Genomic DNA, 26,803 nt, shown 5'->3' with positions numbered 1-26,803 from the left:
AGAGATGTGGAACTTTTTTCAGTCCAAGGGCCAAATTCTATTTCAGAGAAGCTCTTGCATCCACACTTAATTTTCTGGTGGGCTGAAACCAATCAGCTGGAACAACGCACACACACAGAGAGTGAGCTTTAGGAAAGCATCTCAGTCTTTTAAAATGAGGAAACACTGCTCAAAACTGGCAATGATCTATGATTGAGGGAAAGGGATTAGGCACAGGGGAAGGAAGCATGGTTTTCTGGTGAGTCCTAGAGGGCTGGACGGGGCATCCTGGGTGGGAAGATCTGCCTCCTCTGGCCTCATGGTTCTGCACTACTTTGAGCTAGAAAAACAGCAAAGATAATCTTGGTACAATATGGTCTTTCTGCATTATGTTCTAATCCAAAGTTGCTCCAAAGGGGCTACTTACAATTTGTTTAAATGCTCCCAGCAGCCACGTTGAGAATCAAGCTCCACAGTTGTAAAAGTATTTAATTCTAACCCGGATGTGTCTTCAATTCACAAAATTAAGTAATTTTTATCTACAAAACCACAACCCATTTTAGATTATTCCTGTTGAGCTGGAGGTCAATGTGGCTTCTAAATAAACAGCTCAACAGAGAAACATTGTTGACAGTCCTCAGTACTAAATCCAAATAGCAAAGGTGCCCACAAGATGGAATTGTAACAATTTTTCTTGAAACTGGAAAGATCGAACAGCCCTCCTGACACTATGGCTGAATTGCTGGGAATGACCTTTTATGCAAACCTAAGCAGATTTGATACAAAATGTTCATAATTAACACTCCATATTTGGATTAGCTTTATGTTCTTTTGCTGAAGGAGATTTTGTTATTGTGCTTCTAAGAACACTCGATATCCCACTGATTCAACTTGTAGTTAGGATAACAGTGTAAATAATTACGGATTATTCAAAGACAGTAAGAAACAGAGGCTCCGTATTGGTGATTGTACTTCCTTCTCTAATCCAGAGAAGTGAGATGCACTGTAGCAAACAGGTCAGGTGCAAAATGAAGATCAAAATTTGGCTCAAGACCCAGCCTAAAGTGTTTCGTTGTACACAATGAAAGGTGAAATGTTCACACCGCAATGTCTTAGAAAATCTTTAATTAATGCTCAAAGCAGACAGGACTTTAAATCTGTATCTACCAGCTATCCCTCCCCACTTTAGAGAATGCAAGGGAGCCCTGATCCAGATTGCAAAAGTTTCTCCTGCCCCCGTACCCAATCTGGATCAGGCCTACCACATATCAGATTCTAGAGTGAAAATGTAAGGAAAAAAGATGACTGTAGAATAATGCGTAATTGTGGCCCACAGTGTAATTGAAAGATGCTATTTTCTGATGATTAATTCAAAGAACAGTAATATACATCAGCATCTCTGATTCTTTATAGTAAGTCCATAAATCAAGAAAAGGTCATTCAAATAAGGTAAACCAATAAAAGACATATCTCCCGAATGGCAGCGTTTCTATGATCACCATCTTCTAATGATGTATAATCCCAGGCAGAAGATGAAAGTAGCAATATATGTGATATATTATGCCTTAGACATAGTTTGGGGTGGTCCCTGCCTCAACACATCAGTTCACTCAATTCAGCAGGGTCTCTGGATTCTCTGTGAAGCATATTCATGATGGGGCATAACAGGAAGAAAAGGACAGGAAGTCAGCTTCCACCATTTCAGATCCAGCACGAATCTGGTTCCAACTCAATATTAATAGAAAGCCCAGGGTTACAACAGCTGGGTTTATTCCCCACCTAAACATACCCACTCCAATCTCACCTTGGTTTCTTCACCTTAAATATAATGCCAGTGGAATTCAGTGACTCGGGAAACACATAATGTCAAGTCACATAAAAGCCATTACCTCTATCCCCCTTAGATTTGGTTGCAATGACATTTGAATGTTTTAACAGCATAAAAGGAAAATCTTAACCAACGGAGACTGTTCTTTAAATGTTTTTTTAATTATTTCACAGTCCTTCCCCTTCCAGCACCAGAGATACCCAATAGAGGTACAGCTTAATAAGTGCTGCAGGGAGAATTTCCCACATTGTGAGCACTGCAGTTTCTTAATCTGTGTCACTTCTGTGATTGATTTTAAAGACTGATTAGTTACAAACCATTAGCACTGTAGCAATGTAACATTAATACCTTACATAAAATCCTATATGCTGCAAGTTTATTTAATCTAGTTTATTAACAGGGGACTTGGGGCTGATGTTGAAAACGACCAAGGAGACAATGGCTTTATATCCTGAAATGGCTTGCAGAAAATCCTAACTGGGAATTAGAGTTCAGCTTACGAGCTCTTCTAAGTACTGTGGTGAACTAGATTTGGGAATGAAGGCTTACTCTGCAGTTATATCTGGGGCGCTCTTTCATGCTTTTCCCCCCCTTCATGGTACATTAAAGGAACATAACACTCTGTTCTGACCTAACAGGGGAAATGAACTAATGATAGAAGGGGGGAGGACATCCACGGAGTCCTAACTGGGGGAAGATTTCCACTACCTTTTGAACCTGCCAGTCCTTCGAGGTTTTAGGACTTTGTACAATCTTGGATGTAGGGGATGCTAGAAAACTAAAATTAAGAAGTAGTGCTGCTTCCAGCCTTGGGTGGCCCTTTGTACAACTATTATTACTATTAATAATATGAGTATTCTTATTACTATTAATTTCATTTCTATGTTTCCTGTAGCCAAAGCTCTACAAGCAGTTTACAATAAAGTATATAAATTATAAAATACAGTAGATAAAAACATTAAGAATTAAGAAATTAATTGAAAATAACATAAAAGACTGTTGAAAGACAATTTAAAAAATTTAGACGACCTGGACAAGAGTAAAAGCAGGGCACCTGGGGAATCGTATCAGACCCCTGAATGTCCAGGGAGCTCTTTAAAGGCCTCACCAAAGAAAACTGTCTTAACCTGGTGCTGAAAAGATGGTAATTTGGCACCTGGCAGGCTGCAGCAGGCAGGTTGCTCCAAAGATTGGCAGCAGGGGGCAGGCGACCTTCAATGGGTTCCTTCCTGCCACAGAGCCCAGCTTTGGCCTTAATTGTGGGGCCAATGCTGCTCCTCTTTCTCACCCTTGGTAGCACCTGCTTGACAGGCAGAAAACAAGCAAGCAGTGGCCTCTCCTTCTCCTCTGTGCCATTTTCTGGGGCAGAACAAGAAACAGGTGAGCAAGCAGGTTGCAAAGGTAAAGGGACAGAGATGCTCAAGGAGGTTTTTGTTAGGAAGTGGGCCCAATCAGGACCGTCCTTACTACGAGCCCTGTTCATAATACCAATCTATGATATGCAAGGCCTCATTCCACTTATAAATCAATATCCACATGCAAGAAGCACTGAATTCAGAGGGGTACTCATGTTCTCAGCATGACCTGCAAATTAAGGAAAGACTCCAGAACAGACTTTGGAAGAAAGGCATATTGGAGGCTGAGTAGACGTTTGATAGAATACAGAGGGCTTTTTTACAACCTTTGTGAGAGCAGAGTGTTTCAACCCACATCTAAATATATGAACAAGAAAGTCAGAGCTGAAATTATCTCAAATGCTCACCAGAAAGCCAACAGTTGGTCCAAATGGCCAAAAAGCAGCGATCAATTAAAATAAATAAAACCAATTAAAGTACACATTAAGAAATCATAGCCAGTATGAGTCTTACTTAGGGTACACCCATTGAAATGAATGTGCCTGCAATTAGACTGAACATCATTTGATAAAATTCATGGCCATTATAACCAATATCATTGGATATAACTCATACCCATTAATATCAAAAGATGAGGAGGAATAGCTTCACTTTACACTATACTTTGTGTAGCTTTAAAAATATATCTGATTGCAAGAGGGCACTCTGGAAAATACAAAATAAAATCTAAAAAGAATGTGTATTGCATCAACTATGCTTTTGCTTGCCTCCCTTTCCCTCTCCAAGGTAATTGCATGTTACCTTAACTGTATGGATATGTGCTGGAGGGAGGGAGGGATGGACGAGTGTAGTTAAAGTTAAAAAAAAAACCCCACAAACTTTTGCATCGGTGTGCTGCCTTCTCTATTGTCCAGGCCTCCCAACCATTCAGACTGTTAAGCCATCAGCAATTTTGAGATGGCACTAGAAATGAAATATATACATTCTAATCCTTTGTGTTCAATTAAAAAAATGGGATTACCCGGCAAAATGAAGAAAATCATGAAGGCTAATTCTTTCTATCTGATCTGTCATGTGCATTTCAGATAAGAAGCTTAAATACAGGATTATCCTTGTTCCATCTCTGAAACAGAAATTGTCACAAATCTTCCTGTCCACCACAAATATATGCTCCACATTGAACTGGAGCCAGCAGAAACTTCTGCAGCTTCTGTGAGACATGAAGCCCGATCCTTAGAAGTGAGCCAATTGAATTCTGCATTGATTCTTCTCGAGTGATTGCATATAGGATTGCAGCCCAATCAGCCTATGAAATATGCTATTATTTGAATACTGAATACTGGGAAAATATTTGAATACTGGGAAAATATGCCTCTCATTAAAACAGATGGGCTGTACATGGACTGGGGGTTGGCAAACTGGAAGGGTCCCCAGGGTTGTGGCATTGTATATATTGTACTTTTGCTTGATTGTCCATTGATCTTGCTAGACTGCTTATCAAAAGAAGCTGTTATTTAGGGATGGGTCACACCTTCTCCAACAGGTTCTCATTCATTTGACTGGACTTTATAGTAATTTCTGTTCTCCCTGCATTGTTCATGGATGGCTGAGGAATGCTGGGGGATTGTGGGAACTTTGGTCCCTCTAAACATACCCAGGATTGCACCTGAAGGTGCCCCAAGACTCTTTGCTATTTTTGCTGCCATGGGCTGTTCTAGAGTCCAGTCCTATGGATAACTCTGTCCAAAGTCCGACCAGCCAGGGCAAGAGGAGGGAGATTTGCAAGCTCCCATTCCTGTTTTGTGCTAAAGGGTCCACTCAGCCAATTTCCTTACATTCTGGCAGATCCATGGCAGTCTTTCCAGCAGTCGTTCCACCACCGTCCCCACCAGATGCACCCTTCCCAACCTCTTCTGAGCTTCCTGTTACAACTTTGGAAAGAGGAACCACAGTGGAACTCTGCAGCAGCTGGGTTGGGGTTGTGGGTGCAAGATCCATCCTCAGATGTGTTCCTCTGTGCTCTATAGCCATAGAGGAGGAGATTGACAATATCCTATGATGCCCCAGAGACAGGTCAATAGCCATAAAATCACTCTATTTTATTATTTGTTTAATAAACATCTTCACCTTTCAAGATGGTGGTCTTGTAAGTCTCTCAAGGCTGTTTGCACTATCAAACACTAAAATTTGCATGTTTTTTTTAAATAAAGGTCTTTTAATTTAAACAACACTGAAATAGGTCAATTAATATCAAACATGAGGCCAAAATACTTTATTTTCAATCTGAAATTAGCACCTATGCTTTTTTAAATTTGTACTCTGAAGTAGGCACAGTGGGTTTGATCCAGATCTTAAAAGTTTCTCTTTTAGCCATGCTAAGGGTCTGAGCCAAACTGGCACTTCCTGTGCTTAGTCTAGAGTTAAGAAACAAACAAACAAGGAAAATGTAGCTGTTAAATACAGATTTAGGTAATGTAAACAATAATAGTAATAACAATGATAATGAGAAGGGCCTTTTCAGCAGTTGCTCCCCATCTTTGGAAGATGCTCCCCAAGGAGATCTGCCTGGTGCCAACCTTGTTTTCTTTTCAATGCCAAGTAAAGACCTTTTTATTGTCCAGGTATTTTAATAGATCTGTTTTTATTCTGTTTTATTATCTTCTGCTGTGCTGAGTACTGATTTTACTTTAACTGCTGTAGGTTGTCAGCTTTTGCTATACTGGTGTTATTGTTTTTGTTTATTTAAATTTGATTAATATATGGTTATATGCTTTAAATTTGCAAACCATCCAAAGAGCACAAATGGGCAATGGGGCAGTAGGGAAAATGTAGTAAATACATACATACATACATAAACAATGTCTGTTTTGGTCCAAAATTTCAAATAAATTACCAATGTATTGCACATGCACATGGTCAGTGTTAACATCAGTCAGTTGGGAAATTCCATGAATTGAATTTTTGTAAGAGCTCCAGCAATTAAGTTCAGTAGCCTGTAACAATCATGTTCATCTGAGATATTTTGAGTTAAAAACTAATATAACTTTTTAGCAGCCCTTTCAAAATTTCTACTTACTTTTTATTTACTTTTTTTAATGATATGCATCTAGCAAAGAGGTTTTTTTCTTCTTCAAATATTTAGGCATGGGGTTACATGTATTATGTAAAAAGTTGTGATTGTAGGAGTGTTCAAAGCATCTTTAATGAATTCATTATCTGTCATATTGTCTTGTTTGATATATGTGCGACATATCTTATACGCCATGTTTAAAAGCACTGTAAACTACCTGGCTGTTTAATTTTATAGCACTGAAATCAAGAGAACAAGATAACTACAAATTCAGTAGTCCTTCATCTCTGACATAGGGCAGGGAAGGGAAGGGAGAAATAACAGGGAGTCTAGCAAAACAAAAGGTGGGTTCACATGTCACTCTAAGCCATCATGCAGTTAAGCCACCATGGGCTGTTTTTAGCTGAACAATCCATGGTCTCCCGCAACACTTGATCATGCTTGCCATGGCTTGTTCCTTCCTTGTTCCTGCTCAGTCTTCCCACTGGCTCCAGCTCCTGTCTCAGCCTCCTTTGCAGCCATTCCTCATTATTTGGTTCCTGCCTTTATGAAGTTCTCTCTTTGGGTTTCTGGCTGCCAAGGGAAACTTCTTGCCCTCTGCGTCAGAACGTCAAGTGGGGTTTATTTACAGAGCTCTTTTGATCACAAGAATGCATTTGAGAACCAGTGTGTAATAGTCCTGCAGGTCTGGGACTCAGTTGGTCTGTGTTCTAGTCTCTGCTCAGCCATGGAGCCCACTGGGTGACTTTGGGCCAGTCACAGACTTTCAGCCCAACCTACCCTAACCCTAACATTGAGAGCTGGAGGAAGAGAATGATGTAAGCCATTTGAGTTTGGTATAAGAAAAACAACAACAACACAGGATAGAAACCGAATGAATGAATGAATGAATGAATGAACAGCTCATTTTTGCTTCCTCTAGGAAATTTCACTGCAACACAAAAGCACAAGACCAACTCCTTGATATTTAGCCCAGCATACTGCTACCTCTGTCTTGTTAATGCCCTAGTCATGTTTATCCTGCATGTTAGCACTTGCCTTGTTAAAGGCTATTTCACGTTACAGTGGTGTAAGAGTGGTGTACCTACTTCCAAAGTGCCTTATCTTAGTTAACTTGGGGCACGATCCTGTGCAATTTTAGGCAGAAATAAAGGCTTGTATTTCCCATTGGCCCTGAAGAGCACAGTGGGTGGTGAGCAGTGATGACACTATAGGCCAAAATAGTTGCCCACACTGGTTGACCACATCGGTGAAAATTGGGCTTGAAACTGTAATGGAGGATACCACGTAGCTCAACTTTGGCAGCTGGTAGATATTTCAGAAATATCATATGAGGGTACCCAAGTGGTGTTAATAAGAACGGTGACAAGAGAACTTTGGATGTGTCTTCACATAATTCCAAACATATATAATGTTAAATGTTCTTGAATTGGAGTTGATGTACAGCCCCCTAAAAGCCCTCCTAATTGTATCCCAGAAGCCTTGCCTTGTGAATTGTCTAACTGTAGTTCCCTGAACTGCATTTGGTATGAGAATGTAAAAAGTAAATAGACAAATATTTGGATGAAAAAGTACAGGTTCGCCTAACAAGAAGGAGATTCAAGGGGGGAAAAAACCTGGAGAGGGCTAGCCAATTATATTTTTTAGCACTCTTCATGATGGTGTGCATGGATATCACACTGCCCTCTACTGCACAAATTTTTTTAGCATTTTTCTTTATTTGTGATGCACTGGAAAACTGATGCATTGGAGCACTGGGGCAGTCCACCTACAGGTAATAGCTGGTTGAGCTTCTCCCTGCTTTGAGAAAGTGTCAACTCTCAGACAGTCTGTTTTTTGATATAATATGAATGTACAAGAGCAAGTTACAAATCTGCTTTCTGAAAGACAGCATAATGAAGAATTTTACAATAGTACTCAACAGAAGAACCAGTCCCAGGCACTCATGTGCTCTGTTCCTGAAAATCAAAAAAGAAAGTGGGGAAAAGAAGTATTAGTATATCAATAAGCTTTGTGAGCAAGAGAAAGTGTGAGATAGAGGGATACAGCACATGTATCTTTGTGCTTGGAACAACTCCCTTTTAATGTCATTTTCTTCTTGCTATGCATTTTAGTGATTTAAAAAGCCAGTAGAATTCTGTGTTAGCACTAGAAAATGGAATTATTAGGCTCTTTTGTTTGATTCAGAAGACTTGCTTTTTCTTTCTGTTCAAACAACTAGACTCGTTTCTGATTGCTTATCAGTCTGTCTCGCAACTGTCTCTTGGCATGCCATAAGCATTTTATAGAAATCCACGATCCTTTAGGACTCATACTTCTAACCCTAGTGATTCATGAAGTTTAATGCATCTTTGCTAACTGGTATAATAGTTTCCATTAAAAGATGAATTGAGAACACTGTCAGAAACTTGTACAGGGTTTTAGTTAGTGTACAGTTCTATTCAGATTTAGACAGAGAAAAGGCTTACAATTCCTAGCATGGGAATGCAGTTGTTTGTTTGTTCGTATTTGTTTAAACGAACAACAGATGGTGCCTTTCATTAACTTAGGGTGTAATGCTATGTAAGTTTAGACAGAACAACTTTCAGGATGCCCTAGCCAGCATAGCTGGGCATTATAGGCCTTTATTCTGTGTAAACTTACATAGCATTGTGCCTTCATAAAATATCCCTTTTACATGAGATGAGATTAAGGTAATGGTTAAAGGAGGCTGGGTCAGGGTAGAAATAATACTAGAGATCACCCAAGAAGCTCACTGTTGTACACAGATGATAAATAAAAGGATGTAATATTGGCTTCTCACATTTCTGTATTAGTCTTCTCAACACATCATCCCTAGTTTCCATGTCTCTGTGCTGTAATTAGTCATTTCAATGGCCAGCAGGCTGCCAGTTCTACCCACCCACCACCCTTGGTATGAGCAACCCACACATTCAAAGGAATAGCCTAACTTCAAGAGCCTGTTAGTTCTGACAATTAATGCCAAACCTTTTTTGATGCAGCTATTTCCATTTCCACCTAATTGTTTCATGCAAAATGTATATGAACGAAAAGTTGCTTTTAGTTATGACATATATCCTAATTTACTGCTGTTAATTGTCGGCAGTACCTATTTGGCTCTAGTTAATCCCTGCAGTAGCAGCATCCCCAGCTAGGAAATAATGCTTTAGTAACAGGAACTGCAATTGAATGGGAAACCTTGGTAGAGAGACCTAGTTATCTAGGTATGATTTATGGCTAGTCCAGGCCTTGTAGTAATCGTGGGTGGCATGAAAATAGGTCTGGGTTGGCAAGGGTTGCATGCAAAGGCTTCCAAGACCTCTTGTCTAAGGATGGGAAAATCATCATTGAGCTTATTGGGATACTCAGAGCTCCACCCTGAAGTCTGGGCCACCTCCCAGATTTTATAGTGACTGGTTTTTTTTTCCCTTCCATTTGTGTATTTTAGTACGCAGTTTGGAAAACTGCACACTCAGATGTGCTCTTTCCCTCATAGACTGACACATGGAAAGCCACCTTTTAAATCTTCATTTTTAAGCAAATACATATCTGAACACTCATTTTTCTAAAGTACAGCATGCAAGCTTCCCAGACCCCACCAACTGCATTGCTTTCCATCCTTGCATTCAGGGAACAGGGAACCTCTGAGTGAAGAATGACACAAAATGCTTGTCCATCCTTACTCTTGTCTACATTCCAGTTCTCATTGCCCAAGAAGTAGATCCTACAACTTGGTAGCTTTTGAGAGATTGCATTTGAAGGGTTACAGCAAAAATTCTAGTGCATATTCAGAAATGCAAGCCAGTTTGAAGGGTCTTTTTAGAACATGGCCACAAATGTGGTATACAACAAAGAAGAGATTACAGGAAGTCAGACTACATTATACCCCAATCTGGCATCTATTTACCCTAGATTTCAACGGGTCTCACTTCCAAGTTGAGGATCAAGCTGCAAGCTATGACAAGTTGCTAGCAGTGTTGATGTGAAGAGCTGTGTACAGAAAACATGCTTAATGCTTTCAATTTTGTTCTTAAAATTATATGTTGAAAGTGTACTTTTCATTCTTTCCAGGCATTCACAAGACCAGATTAATAGGTCGTGCCTGGTGCTGGTGGGTGTTTGTATAGATGTGTCTATATCAACTTACCAAGCTGTATGCCTGCATAGCAATTTCGCTGTACTGAGACAAATGGGCTATGAACAATTCAGTTAAAGGGGAAACACAATATAAAAGCAGAGTGCACCAGTTTGCTTGTGCCATGGAACACTTGCTCAGTTAGTACATGGGTATATAAGGCAATTGGGGTGCTAATGCTTTACTTGGAGCAGGCGACGGCATACAAACGTAAAAATAAATAAATAAATAATGCTTGCATTGCTAATTCTATCTGCTCTTTCTATCTTAGTTTTTCTTAAAGTAGACATCTCGACAATAAAGCTCTGAAGCACCACTAGAGATGAACACATCTATCAGCTTTAGTTTCTATCTATTTCTAATACTTCCAATCAAATTCAGTTTGTCCCATACGCACATTTTTGTATGAGGTTCTCCTGATGTCATGCAGTTTAGAACTAATATATGCATTTTTTTTTCTTACTAGAGAGCTCCATCACAAAATGCAAGAACTGCAGATGTTGGGATTTTGATTTGCATATTAGTTCAGTTTGCATTAAAATGGATTCTCTCCCCCTCCCCCAATTCCCAGTCACATTCAACCATCCAGATGTGTTCCTCTTGCTTCAAATAAAGTAACATGAGACAAAGAGACAAAAGAAGTTGTCACCAAGTGAATGGAGACCAAATAAGCAGAAGAAACAGTCCCAAGAAATAAGAAGGCAGGCAGGCAGTGCTCATTTTACCGCCCTTGACATGCATATTTGAGAGCCAGTGTGGCGTAGTGGTTAAGAGCATGGGACTGGGACTCAGACGGTCCGGGTTCGAGTGCCCGCTCAGCCATGGAGCCAACTGGGTGACTTTGGGCCAGTCACAGACTCTCAGCCCAACCTACCTCACAGGGTTGTTGTTGTGGGGATAAGATGGAGGAGGAGAGATGATGTAAGCTGCCTTGAGCCCTTTGTAGGAAAAAGGCAGGATATAAATCAAAAAATAAATAAAATAAATAAAAATATTTCTACAATAGCAATGACAATGTCTCTCTTTGCCCTTCAACACATTAATGGCTATTCCTCCACCATCTTTTATGTGACCCAGAGCAGGGGCTCTTAGGTTATTGTGCACCACCTCCGGAATTCTACCCACTCCACCCTGGCTTTGACTGGGTTCAGGTAATATGATAATCCACACTTGTGCATGGGTTGAGTGTGGGTTGTCACTGAACCAAGTGTTTGTTTATTTTATTTTATTTTATTTTATTTTATTTTATTTTATTTTATTTTATTTAGAAAATTTCTATGCCGCCCCATTCGCCGAAGCCTCGGGGCGGCTTACAAATAAATCAATCAAAATACTATAAATTAACAATCTAAAACAAGTTAACAATATAAAATAAGTCGCCCGGGCCAAAGAATAAAATAAATAAATACTATTAACAGTTAAAATGACATGTGAGTAAAAAGGTCTTCGCCTGGCGCCGAAAAAGAAATAACGACAGCGCCAGGCGGACCTCTCTGGGGAGTGTTGTCCAAATACAGGTTATCATCTTGTCTGACCCAAGCCACACTCAAGAGCTATGGCTGTTAGTGAAGCTGAGTTCAGATGACATAACTGATGTTTTATCAACACACACTGTTTGGTGACAACTCGCTCTCAACACTTACTGAACCCTTGTGTGTTGGTTATAACGCTGTCTGAGTACCACCCTTCTCTTCGCTATATTTTCCCCATATCAAATATCAAGTAAATAAATAAATGATGCTAAGATTCAGAGATGGACAATGGATGGCTATCAATTTAGCTGTGAAGGGGCAGCTGTGTATATTGACAAATGCATTGAGGATAAGTCTTTCAAATAGCCCCTAATCAGGATGGCCGCATCCTGCTGCCAGATTCAGAGACCATGTGCTTGCTGAACGTGAAGATGGTGGTGCAGCAGTGTGTGCTGGTTTGGCCCTCCTGAGTTCCCACTCCTGTGTCCTGGAGGCTCCGTTGGCTGTTTAGCATGTACTAAAACAATAGAAACCAAAGCAAGCCACTACCTGCTTGGAGCTTTTTTTTTTTTTACTGCAAGTTGTTCTGCAAGGACAGTGTGTTTGAATTTAGCTGCGGAAAGTGCAAACGCAAGGAGGGAAAAAACAGGTATTTCGATCCAACAACACGTAAGCAGAGTAGAATGGACAATCATGTTCTGCTTTTCAAGGGGGCTGCAGTCCCCCTACAGAACTGTCTTATTCCTTCATGCACAAAAAATAGCCAAACAAATGTTGTCTGGTCTTAGAATGAAGGACAACGTTGATAAAATGAACACTCTTTTAACTCCTTTAATTGCCAAACAGAGACTGCCAAACAGAACTGTGGACCTGTTAGAGGAGGGCTGTATGCTGACGAGCCAGACAATCCAAACTGTCTTTGAGAGCTTGGAATTTATTGTCAAGAAGCTGGTTCATTTGGATGATAAGCTCAAATGTAGCTTTGCACCTCCAGAGGCAGAGCTTGCCTAATCATGCAGTGCCAAATAACTCAGAGATAGCTAAAGAAACAAGTATTCCTGCTCATGCAAGCAGTTTAGTCCTGAGATCTTGTGAGATTGTACTTTTCCTTACAGGGGGCCATTCCCTAGCTGGAGTTCTACCTTTTTGGTTAAATATCACCTAAAAGTATAATTAGATCCCATTGCTTGAGACATAGACCCAAAAATCAATCCAAGGTCTGATTAGCAATGGATATTGTAAGATAATTCTTCTAGCTTTTAATAGCCACAGAATCCCAGCTCTGATCATGAGAAGGAAGACCCAGCTGATTCAGAAAGGTGTGCTCCCATTTTGGCATTTCAAAGATAGAATAATTAAACTCATACTTGCTTCAGAAAGGGAGAATATGAGGAGTCAAATCCTTTAATCTGAAGCCAGCATCTTCTCAGGCACTAAAGAAGGCAGAACCCAATGTAGAGAATCTCCAATGGTACCCAAAGGATTCATGCAAGCTACAGAGAAACAGCCCAAGAAACCAAAACAAACTATGGCTTCTTGGAGGAAGGAAATCCAGGACAACCATGTTTCAGATTCATTTGACTTGTTGATAACAGAAGAAGAACTGATAAGCTCCTTTACCAAACTTCCTAATAAGGAACAATGCAATATCATTGCTAAGTTAGTTAAGCTACAATCCAGGCTGATTCAAATTCAACAGCACTACCAAGAAATTATACTGGAATCACCTGTAAATCAACACTCCTTTCCATCAACCATTTTACCTGTATGTAAAGCTAAAATGGCGACCACCCAAGGGACATTTAAATCTATAGATTTATCCAAGCTACAAAGTCCACCACCCTTGAGGTATGAAAGAGTCTGCCACAAGTTAGACCAACTAAATGCAAAGTCCTGGCTAAACTACCAGGCATTAGATATGCCAGAAATGCATAGTCTCCCTCCTAGGATTGAAGAAACCATAAAAACTACAGGCTGGCTCCCCGTGGAAATGAAGAATGGTAAAGTTTCGTTAGAGAAGTCAGGGCACTTATACAAAGTGGAAGTGCTAAGTTCAGAACCATAAATTCAGAACCATAAAGGACACTGGGATAAAAGCATTGTCTTGGAATATAGAGGATGACGCTCAGAGCAGCATAACATACAGTTACTGAATTATATTGAACACTTTGAATTCCTCTTGCTGCAAGAAACCTGGCATTCTGAACCCATAACACCCATAATGGTGACAAATGTTTTTCTTTACCAGTTATTTCTTCTAAGAAAGGTCATAAGATCAGTGGTGAACTGGCCTGTTTGATTTCTACAGAGTGGGAGGTAACTTACAATAGCTATGAGCCCATGTAATTTTATTGCAACCACTGTTCATGTTACTTTCCTGAAAACTATCTCATGCTGGACAAGGTTTATATATCACCCTGCTGAAAAAAGTCACTGGTAACTGATTTTTTTTTTTTTAAATTGGTATATTATTATTATTCATGTATGTTTTTATGTATTCTTTGTGAGCCGCCCCGAGGCTTTGTTGCGATGGGGGCGGCATAGAAATGTTTTAAATAAATACATAAATAAATAACTGCTAAGTGGGCAGAACTTGAGAATTATATTGAATCTGAGGAACTTTCGTATCCTGACACAGTATTTATCCTTGCTGGAAGCTTCAGTGCCTGTATGGGTGTTGATGATATGAACTTGTATCACTGCTTGCTTTTTTCCTCATATCTTGCTTCTGGACTTCCCATGGGCATCCAGTTGGTTACTGTGGGAAACAGGATATTGGACTGTACAGGCCTTTGGACTGATGCAGCAGCGATCTTCTTAAATTCTTAGTGTTCTACTAGTAAGTTTAGAATATGCTAAAGGAAGTACTATATATATTGTACTGTTAGTTTGTGGAATTAATGAGAGATGGTCACTAGCCTAGGGATTATACAAACTAATGGAAAGTAGGTCTGTTAGCCATGTAACAGCCATACTCGGAGTATCAGGTGCTTGGGATTATCAGTGGATTATTGCCATTCCAGCCAGCAAGCCCTATCACAGGGAGGTCCTAGGATCATTGGGCACTATGAGGTTCAGATTACAGGGTGCCCCTGTGGATCTAATTCATAACAAGGACTTCAGTTAATTCAGGTTCAGCAAGACTATGACTAAGCAAGAATCAGGTTTCCAGGGAGACAGTACCATGGAGAGCTCCAAGTGATGCTGGGGCTTAGAGCCAGGCATGCTTGCCTGAATTTTGCTCTAACAATTGTGACTGAGCCTGAAGTACGGTTTTGAATTCCTTTAGGCTAGTTAATCTTGTCTTCCACTGGCTGAGGCCATCTCCTTTAAAGGGGCCCAGTCTCTTTCAGCAAGTAGGACTGCAACAATATAGAAGGGGTGGCAGTATGGTGATTTTTTTGTGCAGACACAAGGAAGCTGGTCCCTGGCTGGGACCTTCCTGGAAAAGAAGCTTCCAAGGAGGTGGAAACTTTCTGAAGTCCTTGTTTATTACCCCCCCACCCGCCTCTGATCACAAAAGGATGAAAAGTCAGGGGCTGACCATGACAAAAACAAGTATTGTGTCATGAAACTTAGGAAATGATGCCTTTTTGTTGCCCTAAGAGCTGGTTTGCACATATATATGACCTATCTCAGTAATCCATGCATTCCCCTGTATGTTGGGAATGAAAGAAGCAGGTTTTTTTGGTGCAGTCTCCAGGGTCAGGGCTGCACTGACTCTGTGGATGAGGCCTTTTGACGAAAAGGGGAGTGTGTGGGAATCAATATGGTGGAAGAGGGAGAGCTTATCTCAAGGTTCCAGTCTCCAAGTGAACCGTGGAACAGGCAGGATTTGGGAGGGGACACAGTAGAGGTTGGGGATGAGCCCAGTTCAGTTCCTGCCTCCATGACATAGTATCAGGCTAAAAGGGCTATCCAATTTAGGGTATCAAGCTAGCCAGACCTTCTCCAGAGGGGTATATCTAAAGGGGTGAGGCCCAGAGTTATGGAAAGGATAGGATTTAGGATTTCATTCCTAGTTTGGGTCCAACAACTCACTTTGTTCATGCACAGAGACTTACCCTCTTGAGGCTATAGTTTGTTGGCTGTGAATCAGAAATAAAGAGCTATTTTGCAAATAGAATGATTATTGCTTGAAACCAGATAAGGAGAAACCTGGTTCCCAACACTGTAAAAACAGGGAATGGCAATAATCAAACTGAAAATAATCATACAGAGGTTTTGTACTAAAACGACAAAGCTTCTTAAAGGGGAAGCAAAAGAAATCACTCTAAGTGGTGAGCTGAGGCAGAAAGGTGAGGTTTGTTTCCTCGAAGCCAGTATTCTAAGTTAAATGAGAGACATTTTAGTTCGCCAAATTTCAATTAGAGCATGCTAATGGGCAAATGGAGGAAGGAATATTAATAGCACAGGAGTAAAGTGAATGGTGAGTTGGGAAAGACTAATGCCCAACTACTCAAAAAGCAGATCAATCAGAGAGCTGAGAAGGAAAGGGAACACTCTGCCTAGGTCAGAGGTGCAGCATAAGAGCCACAGTACCACCAGTATAGCCTGGAGTGCCTTTTCTCCCTGGTATCCCTGCTTCTGTACCACCTACTTCTGTACCACAACCATAAAGCTCAAAATAAAAGCCACAAGGGATGAGGAGCACCAATGACATAGGAAGCCTAGGAAGTTCTTAGGTCAGACTATGTGTCCATAGAGTCCATTCCTGTATCTGCACAGATAGGTAGCTACTCTCCAAGATCTCAAGCAGAGGCCATTCATATCACCTGCCGCTACCTGACTCTGAAATGGCCTGAGACCTTCTGCATGCAAAGCAGGTGCTTCACAGTGGCACACTGACCTTCTTCTGGACCTGGCCACTCCACTTAGTGCTTGTAGCTGAGAAGCATGGATGCACCTGCTGCTTGTAGTCCCCCTGACGTGTTGATTGGGTGAGGAGGGCGCCATGCAATTAAAGGGATGTGGGATGCAGTGCCGGTTTCACTGGAAGTCGTGCTGCTTCTCCATCCCTGATCCATGCACTGGGTTTGGAAGTTTGCAATGGGGAAACTTATATTGCTGAACTTCCACATGAGCTAGAACCCAGATCTTGCCAGAAGCTGATGAGATCTATATACCTAGGCTTTCCTGCCACAGACATGCACACTCAACATGCAGCAATTAACTCATGAACTTGTCTGAATCTCCTTGTAAATCCATCTAAGCCAATGGCTACAAGTCCTATCTTGTAGTAACGATCATGACCTGAGTGTCTTCTTCTGCCTAGGCCTTTTAGACTACTCTGATATCCAGGGGAGACCTTGCTGTCTATGCTACTGCAGAGTCCTGTCTGTTAGCAACATAGCAAGGGCCTTTTCCCTTTGGAATAATCTCCCCTCTGTGATAAGTCAGGCGCCAACAACCATATGCTTTTGACAGCTACTAAAAACCTGCTTGTTTACCCAGGCTTTTCCCAACTGTTGGGGTGAAAACATACAATTTCCAGCATTTGCTTGTCATCTTGTCTGACTGAGGCATAGTGGGAGTTGTAGGACTTTGTTTTTCTGTCTAAACATTCATGGGATTGCTCCCTAAATGTTATTGTGTTTTTATGTATTGTTTTATAATCTGGTATAAACCTCTTCCTTTTAATATATAAATAGTATAAAATAAATGAAGTTTTTAGGGAAAAAAACATTCTGCATTGTATGAAGAAATAATTCATCTTCTCTGTCCTGAATTTGCTACCCATCTATTTCATTGGATTACTCTGAATTCTATTATGAGGTGGGGGATTACCTCTATCCATTGTCTCCATGTTGCTTACAATTTTATGACATAATTTTAATGTCAATTCCCCTCCTTAAACATATATTTTCCCTAAACTAAAAAGCCACCAAAGCTTTTCCTTAAAGGAAATACTGGAGTATTTTAGTTGCCATCTGCTATTTCTTTTCCAAATTTATAGTATTACTTTTTTGAGAGTAGGAGCATCAGAATTGTGCACAGCATTTCAAAAAGAGCTGATTTGGATCAAGACTGTGTGTTGGCTATTGCATTTTTTTTTCCTTTCCAAATAACCCCTACATGGAATTTGATCTCTTTCTTAACCACCAATGCGTATTGGGATGATGTTTTCATTGAGGTGTTTCCCTCTCCAAGGATTGACAATCATGTGTTTTTGATTATCAAATAATTCTTTCCTAGTTGGTTGCTGCCAGTTCTGGCTCCTTCAGCATATATGTGAATGTCCAATTTCTTTGGCCTTTCATGGATTATTTTACTGGAACTTATCTTGGATCTCATTGGTCCCACTGTTGTCCATTCAAGCCCTTTGGAGAGATTCCTTTGGGACTCTTCTGAGTTCTGCATGGCCTCCACCAGCCACAATACTTGGGTTTCGTTTACAAAGTTGGCTACATACTTCTCACCCACTCCATATCTTTATAAGCAAGTTAAATAGCTCCAGAACCTATGCAGTTCCTGGGGGAACCCTGATGCTTCTTTCCCTCTACTGACTGGCAAACTTTCCTCAGCCCTATTAAGAATTGGCTCCGCATTTATGAGTCTTTCAGAAGCACTCAGAAAAAAAGCTCATTTGTTAGTGAGAATTCTCTTCTAGTTTGCAATATTGGCCCTGCCAGTGCTGCACAAACTCCGCTGAGTCACCACTAGAACAGAATCCCAACCTCTGGCCTCTTGTTACCCGTAACCAGGTAAGTTCTGTGTGTATGTGTGTGTGTGTAAGTTCTTCAATGTGCATTAAAATCCAAGCTTAGTAAGAATTCAGGAGCAATATTATTACCACCATTATTTTAAGGTGAGCATTCCAAGTTACTGATTTTCACATTTGAAGCCAAGCAGTTATTAAACTTGGTGAAATCTCTAATTCAAGCCTAGCTATTTTTAAAGTGCCTTTTATGGTGAAAGCTATGCAAAAATTAATTTGGCTTCTTTGCAATCGCCTGTCTTTCTTTAGCTATATTTCACACTTCTATTATCAAATAGCACCATTGCCACTTCACCTCATTTTGGACTTTACATTCTGATATATTTAATAAATAAAATGTGATTGTTTATGTTAATGTACTTGGCAATATGCTCCGTGATATATTTATTACCTCACAATGCTCTTACATTTGTTTTGCCAGACTTTGTGTCCCTTTTCATTTCCTTCATCTGGGCAAGACTTTCACTTATAAAGGGAACCTCCTAATCCTCCTCAAGGCTATCAATGGCTTCTAGTCACTGAGCACTAGTTACTGGGGGAGTATGAATGGGATGGTACTTCCACTCATATCCAACTATGGGTTTTCCCCCACAGGCAGCTGGTTGATGACTGTGTAACCAGAATGATGGATTAGATAAACTCTTGGCCTCCTTCAGCTAGACTCTTGTGTCCTTATGCCTTTTATATCACCTTTACTCTGCTCATTAGCCATGCTGGCATCCTCCTGAATCTGTTTAATATGTTCTAATCTCATGTGACTTTTCTGAAAGCTTCTATCAACCTGTTTTTAAATAGCTACCAGCCATCCTAAAAAATTGCATGTACTCCAGCTTTTCCTTTCAACTACTTTCCCTTTTAATCCCCCCACCCCCCAATTTTGAAATTAAAAGTGATCTTAACGGAGTTTCTGGGAAATCTTCCACTTACGTATATATTGAACTTGATTGCACTGAATATGATGACTATTCAGTTTGATAATGTGTCTACTTTGCAATTCCTGAGGATAATCTGATGGGTTAGGTCTCTTTTCATCAGCTCCATTATTCTATGCTGCAGCCATGTAACCATATCTAGAAATGTTGTCTCCTTGATAACTCAAATTTATCCCATACATGGCTAGTTGAAAACACCCATTATTTCTCCTTTGGTTGCCTTGCTGATATCTTTCTCCACCTCAAGAAGGGCCAATAGACTTCTATCTTCAGCACTATATTGCATTTTAAGGCCTGGTAGTAGCACCCATAATTATTCCAGAAAAGTGCTTGTCCCCCCCCCCCATTTATGTGGCTGTATTATGTATTTGACACATACAGCAACACAACCTCCAATATGCCCCTCAGTATCCTTTACCTGGATACAGTATCCAGGTAAAGCCATATCCCTTCCATACCAGGTTTCTGTCTAGCTAACAAATCAATCTAAACTTATTTCTAGGCTGCCTTTGGGGCAGCAGAGGAGGATATCCTACCAAGGCAGTTTCTGATATATCTACTATATCTGTGTTCTCTTTCATTACCAAGCACCGAGTCTCCAATCTTGGCTTTGATGCAAACACTGAAAGAGAATTCTGGAGTTCTAATTGGATGTAATTCCTATTGAATCCAAATATATTTCTTACTGGGTTGAATATGCTTAGGGGATCACTGTGGCCTGATTCAGAAAATGGTAATGGAAAGGTTAAGGGAATTCTTTTTTAATAAACCACACTCAGGTTTTCTTACATGTTAGGTTTATGAGCATCCAGTCATATTTATATAGGTTATGATATCAAATTTAAGAAATGGAAGTGCTGTCTGTTCTCTCACCAGGAAGTTACCAGATCATGTTATGGTTGAGGCAATGAGCTCTTTCCATATTTTGGCATGTCCCTGCACCACTTCCTCATACAAGTGTATCTTATGACATTCTTGCACATCACACATCTGTATTTTGAGTCCTTTGAATATTTGGAATTTTGCATCATTCCCTCACTGCTTTTGGCTGCACCCAGTTTCCTCTTGTTTGCATCCATCACCTGGAATAATACAGCGAATACACAGGAGCGAGATCAAAGAGAGGCACAGCAGAACAGGGTGGCAGGGAGAGAGACGGCGAGAGGCTGAAACAGCCTCTTCTGCGCACATGGCTCTGACAAGTGAAAGGCTAAATTAAGCAACAGCCCCAGCAGCTTCCTCCTCCTCCTCCTCCAGCCCGTTTTTGCTTCAGCATGTCGAGCTGCTGTTGCTGCCCCCGTCGCCGCGGCGGGTTGCAGCAGGCACGGGAAGTATCCTTGCCACAGCTCCTCCCTCCCGGCTCGCTCGCTCCTCTCCCCATCTCGTGCCAATGCAAAACTTCTTAGGAGCACGTTTCCTGGGTGTGTGAGCGGGTGGCCGCGATTGCAGCAACCTGTCTGGATAGATCAGCCGGAGCGAAGCCATGCCCAGCGCGGAGGCAGCGGCGCAGGAGCCGCGGGAGCCACGGCTGCAGTGGGGCAGGAGCAGCTCGCCCCCGCCCCACTTGCCGTCCCGGTGCAGCTTCACTTACTGCTTTCTGCCAGGCGCTGACCGCCAGGCGCGGGACTCCTCGTCCCCCCTCCCCGACTCTTCCCACGGGAAGGCAGTGGCTCATCAACCCCCCCCCCCATACCCATTCGAAATGGAGGCAGCCGAGCTAGTGACACGACCACGAGCCCGAACGGAGATAGGACTGAGCGCTGCAATAAAGAAGGGGCCCGAGGCTGTAGAAGGAACCCTGCACGGCAGCAGCTTTCTCAAATCCCCCTCTCGCCTTCCCTGCTGTACCCCGCCACTTAGCAGCGGCGGCGGCGCGGCGCAATCGTTGCTAGGCAAGACGGGGGGGGGGGCAACAGCCAAAGCATCCTCTCGCTAGGACCCGGCGGAGTGAGGCGCCCCGCCCGCCGCCCGCCGCCCGCGTGCCTCGGGCTGCTACTGCCCCGTGGAGCTAAAGCTGCAGCAGCACGCGCCGCCGGCGGGACAGCGGGGACAAGAAAGGGGATGGTCTCGTCCTCCGAGGCTCCGCCCCCTCGCCCGCCCATTCTTTCTGGCGCCCCCGGGGCGCGTGCCAGCTGCAGCTGCTGCCCGCTTGCGCGCGCCCGCGCGCGTCCCAGCGCGCTCGCTCTTACACACACACACACAGGCAGAGATACAAACACAAACACACACGCACCACACAGAAGCACTCACGGCACCGACATACCCATACCCTGACTGACTACTGCCGCTGCTCTCCTAGCCGCCCCCCCTCCCGCGCGCCTCGCGCTACCTGCTCGCGCCCGCGCGCCCGCCTGCCCGCGCGCCCGCACCACCACACATGCACACACAACCGCTCTGGAACCGCTTGTCTTCATAGGGCTGCTGCTGCTGCTGCTGCTGCTGCTGCTGCTGCTGCTGCTGCTGCAGTAGTCGCTCCCCTCCACCCCCAAGTTTCCCCATTCTCGAGCTTCCCCCACTCTCCAGAGCCTCGCGAGGGAGGACTCCCTCCTCAGCCTCACCAAGTCCTGTTTGTATATATTACATATTTGGCAGCTCCTTTGAGCGCCTCCTGGTGCTCCCAAGGTAGGCTCCCCAGTTACCTCCCCTCTTTCCCCCACTCCTTCCCTCCTATGGAAAGAACCCAGCGTGAGTGGTTGTGAGGGGTTGTTATGCACAAGAGTGAAAAAGAGGGGTGTGTGTTTTTGCGTGTGTCTGTGGGGGGCGAACTGGGCTTTGAACCTTTTCTTTCACCTCGTCCAAGATAAGCACCCTGCTTTAAGTGACCCCCCCCCTTTTAATTCTGCAACTTTGTGCTGCACTGTGAATGTCGTTGTTTGTGAATTCTGTCTCTCTGTCTATAGGACTGTGTCAGTTATTATCTTCAAACAGCTGTCAAACATGCTCAGCATTTGGAAAGAGCTGAACCGGTTTGGTTCGCAGCGCAGCCAGTGAACCCCTTGCAAGTGTGTGTGTGTGTGTGTGTGCGTGTGTGTGTCTGCCCCCTTCCTCATTTTGTTTTTTGTTTTTTTGGTTGGGGGAGATACAACGAAGCCAATCGAGGAATAGCTGATTACAATAAATAAATAAAGAAATAACAGGGAAAGTCTTCAATCTCTTTATGTTACATGGGAAGGAGGAGGGAAAGCAACATTTGATGCATCTGCTCATATGTCACTTTTGATTATGCACTGCATGCACGAACAACGCATGATCTGGGAGGATGATGGAGATCTAATAAGTTGTTCGTTGAGTGAGGGGGAAAGTGCTTCAGAGACCCAAGGATTTAAAGTCTCCATTGAAATGACATTTCCCCCCTGTTGGTTTATATTGAAGGCATTTCTTGGTGGAAACTGATCTGAGCGAAGTCCTTTTTCTTCCTCTTGCATCGTTAGGTTTTGCAAGGAAGCAGCTATGAAGAGGAAACTGATGTCCTACATGATGCAATTGATTCTTCTCATTTTCTTGGTGTGCTTGTCTGCAAGGTGAGAGGAGGTGCTGCTTCTTGATCAACAGCAACACAGATTGTCTTGTTGGGTGGTAGTTAGTTCCTGTAATTGGCTTATAGATGTTGGTATATGTTGGCTCTTTAAATATATGATCTGTCATTATGCAGAACAAGTGAAGTAAAGGAAGAAGTCCTGAGGTTGGTGAAATATTAATAAACTTGTGCAAAACAAGTCATTCAGAAAATTAAACAAGAGTTTCATGTTTAGTCTTGAAAAGAGTTGGGTGGAGGGGGGGTAGAAGCTCTTCTGTTATTTTTCTGTGTAACCTTTGAATCTTTACAATGTTTTGTTGGGTTATTGTTCCACAATTAATTTCATTATGTCTGTGCGCATAGAGAATAAAGAATAGATTCCTCTGAAATCAGGAAGCAACCCAAAGCACTGAGGATAACAGGGGCATTTTGCATGTGGATCTGTACTGGGATGGAAAATATTTTTGGTCAACATAACAGAATACTGAGACACTTAATCTTTGAACCTCTAGGTGGAGATAGTATACAATTCCACAGTCCTATAAAATAAAACAATAACCTGATTTATTAATCAACTTTTGATGTTGTTTAATGATCTATAGATCAAACATGACAACAGCATAGAAGGCAACTGAAAAATACTTATTTAGGTTTGGTGTTACCTGGTCAGTCTTTGTATCCAATTAATGGTGATATGTTACTTCATTTTGCTTGTGGATTCAGTTTGGACTGCTGTCGCATCCTGACTAATATCTTTCTGTATTTTAATTTCCTCAAAATCCTACGAACCTCAAGACTTACAATAAAAAAGCCTTACGTTTGACGTGTGGCCAGACTATTGGCTGCATAGCTCAGTGGCCAGAATTAAATATATTAAAATGTGTTTTCAGTTTTATCTAGCCAGCATGGATGCTGCAGTACTAGTTAAGCCAGAGTGGGCCTTAGTCAAGTGAGGGTCTCATTGCTGTCAACGACTCAATGTGTCTAACGACAGACTAGTCCTGTTTGTTTAATTTTCAAAATTAGATAGAAGCTGATAGGATTATCAATGTTAGGCTTTGACTACATCTTGCCTGCAAATACTAGACTTCCTTTGAATACTTGTAGCAATAGCTGTCTTTACCTACGTGCAAGTAGGAACTATAGTTATTGCACACTTTAATGTCAGATCACCTGTGAAATTCTAAGTGTTGAACTGAAAATCAGATGATTATAACTACTAAAAGAAATGGCTTGAAATGTCACAGTCTGAAATTTTACATCTCAGTACTTCGTTCATATTGTTGAATAGCTTGACCGAGGTAGAATTGTTTTGTCAATTTCTCAAGATCGTTTTTGTCTATATAAAAGATCTTATTCCTGGATTATTTATTTTTCTGCAGTTCACACTGTGCTCATGTTAAAGTAGTCAGCAGCAGGGTAGCATGAATTGTTGGTTCACACTGCCAGAGTGCAGGTCAAAAAATTCATAAATAACTGCAGGTTGATGAAGAAGAGCCATGCCTGTAGCATAAGACTTTTTGTTACCCTAATGGTTGAAACTTGTATTAAACAGCTTTAGTGGCATGAAACTCCTACAAAAATTTGGTTGTGCATAGGAAAGATATGTGCAGGATAATTAATTTTCAAGGAAATACTTCAAGGCCTTGGGATAGATTTTTTCAGCAAGGTTCGCTGGTTTTTCAGCACAAGTCTTGGCTAGCCATTAAAAGACCACTGCATTTTCGCTGCATGTATTGGTGGTTTTAGTAAAAGGAGTTAGGGTGGGGAGAATAAGATGACTTTTGATTTTTTTTCCCCTCATAGCATCTTTAATTGAATTTTAAATCATCAAGAAGTTCTGCTTTTTTTGTTTAAGTAAATTGGATCTCTTTATGAGTGAGTTGGCTCTAACAGCCTTATTTTAGCCTTATTGTGACTGAATAGGTCTAAATGAGGCTAAATTTGCACCCAACCCACTGTAATTGAATCTGGGAGATCCATTAAAATAATTTATATGCATGTATGCATCTGTATTTTATATGCATGTAGCATCACTAAACTATTTGTTTATTTATAAAATTATTTATTGCCATTCCAGAAATGTAATGAGAATAATTCAAAAAATCAAAATATTTAAGGGTGGCAGAATGCTTGCAGTTTGCTGCTTTTCCATCTCATTTGAGCTCATTATTAGCAGCTACTAAATGCTGGTCTGATCATGGCAGCTTCCCTCTTATGTTTTGTAAGCTACATAGTGACTGAGTGAAAACATAGGTAAAGACCAAGTTTACATGGCAGAACAACACACTGTTGACAGCCAGACTTGGTGGGTTGTTGTGTCATCTCAACCTGGAACTTTGCTAATGAGTACCTTATCATTTAGGAACAAGCCAAGCAGAAAAGCCATGGGCAATAGGGTTGTCCTTGCCCATGATGGGTTGTTGTATCATCTGAACTTGATGATCAATTATATTGTAGGCTATTGTGATATTTTCTAAGAATTATCATAGGTTACTGACAATATTTGCACAATTTTATTATGATAAATATATAGTATTGATTATAAAATATTAATATTCAAAATCTGCAAGATGTAATGGCTGGGAAGTAGATGGAAGGGAAATTTGTGCACCTGTAGTAGCAGTTCAGTTAATGCAAGTTTTGCATCCATTATTGTCAGCTACTAAATTTGCATACATTTCTGTGTTTAAAAAAATGATTAGGGAATGCAGTAGCCACAAAAGGGGCCATGAAAAAGGAGATATGAAATGCACCAAGAGTTCATAGCTCCCTTTCTGGAGCATCTGGAGTGTTAGCAAGTACTGAAAAGGTGGAGGACAGTGAGAAGTGCCAGTTCAAACACTGAAAACTGAGAGGATCCTATGACAGAGGAGGAAATGTTGTTTTGCCAGTCTTGGGCACTTACTCCTTTGGCTTTCCCAACTTCATTTTTTGTGCTTCTTACTTGTGCTATAAGGTCCCTCATTTCTCTCACTGTTATTTCTCCCTATGTGCAGATTAGCTGATAAACAACTTGGATGTGTCAATTTTCTTATATGTTACCTACACCCCCTTTCATCTTCCTATGACAGCTGAAACATACAGGGTAATTGACCAGACAATATCATTCCTGTTGAATAGCTGTAAATGCACCTTTGCAGATCCATGAAAGAATGGCAAATAAGGATGTTTAAAAAGCTATGACCCTGACTGCACATTTTTAGCACTAGAAAAAAACAAACAAACCATTGATCAAAAGTGGTAGCAGTTGGGAATGGGAGAGGATTGGGATAAAGAGCCAAAATGAGTTTTGCTGCAGGTTCGCCTGGAATGTATGTCAGAAGCAGCTGGAAGACTGAAGGAGAAGGAGGGAGAGAACAAGATATGGCAAGCCCAATCATTTGCTGGGCATACAGTGGGTTGTTCTATGAACAACCAACCTATTGCAGGGTTGACCAGTGTGCTATTCATAATATCGATGTGATGGATGACCTGTATTACAGGATGAATGTAATTGACATTTCACATTCCAAAACGCTTTCCCCATGCACAATTCATTTATAGAGCAATAGTCATAGAATTTTGTTTGATGTCAGACTATCGGAATTTTATAGTGCTTTGTAGAATCCACTGTTTTATTACAAACTCCCTGCAAAAATTAATCGAACTAGTTATTCAAAGACAAGCAAAATTCAAAGCCTCCATATAGCCTTAAGTGCACGATCCTGTTTAAACATGGCTGCTAAGCAAGGTTGGGCCTGGTTGAAATCTGCATGGGTGACCTGAGTCCTGCATTGAGCAGGTGGTTGAACCTG

The 26,803-nt window shown here is 41.5% G+C and overlaps 1 protein-coding gene across 1 annotated transcript in view; it reads left to right on the top strand.

Moving 5' to 3' along the window:
• The first annotated feature begins 22,939 nt into the window (after positions 1-22,939).
• Positions 22,940-26,803, top strand: part of GABRA2 (gamma-aminobutyric acid type A receptor subunit alpha2) — an 83,997-nt gene continuing 80,133 nt past the window's right edge. Inside the window, exon 1 of the mRNA XM_044418047.1 lies at positions 22,940-23,010. Coding sequence (XP_044273982.1) covers positions 22,940-23,010 — 71 coding nt within the window. The remainder of the gene's footprint in view (positions 23,011-26,803) is intronic.

Source organism: Varanus komodoensis, unplaced genomic scaffold (genome assembly GCF_004798865.1).
Source record: "Varanus komodoensis strain SLA01 unplaced genomic scaffold, ASM479886v1 scaffold9, whole genome shotgun sequence".
Taxonomy (NCBI): Eukaryota; Metazoa; Chordata; class Lepidosauria; order Squamata; family Varanidae; genus Varanus; species Varanus komodoensis.
Note: the sequence above shows the minus strand (reverse complement) of the source record. Positions and strands in the feature narration are given on the sequence as shown.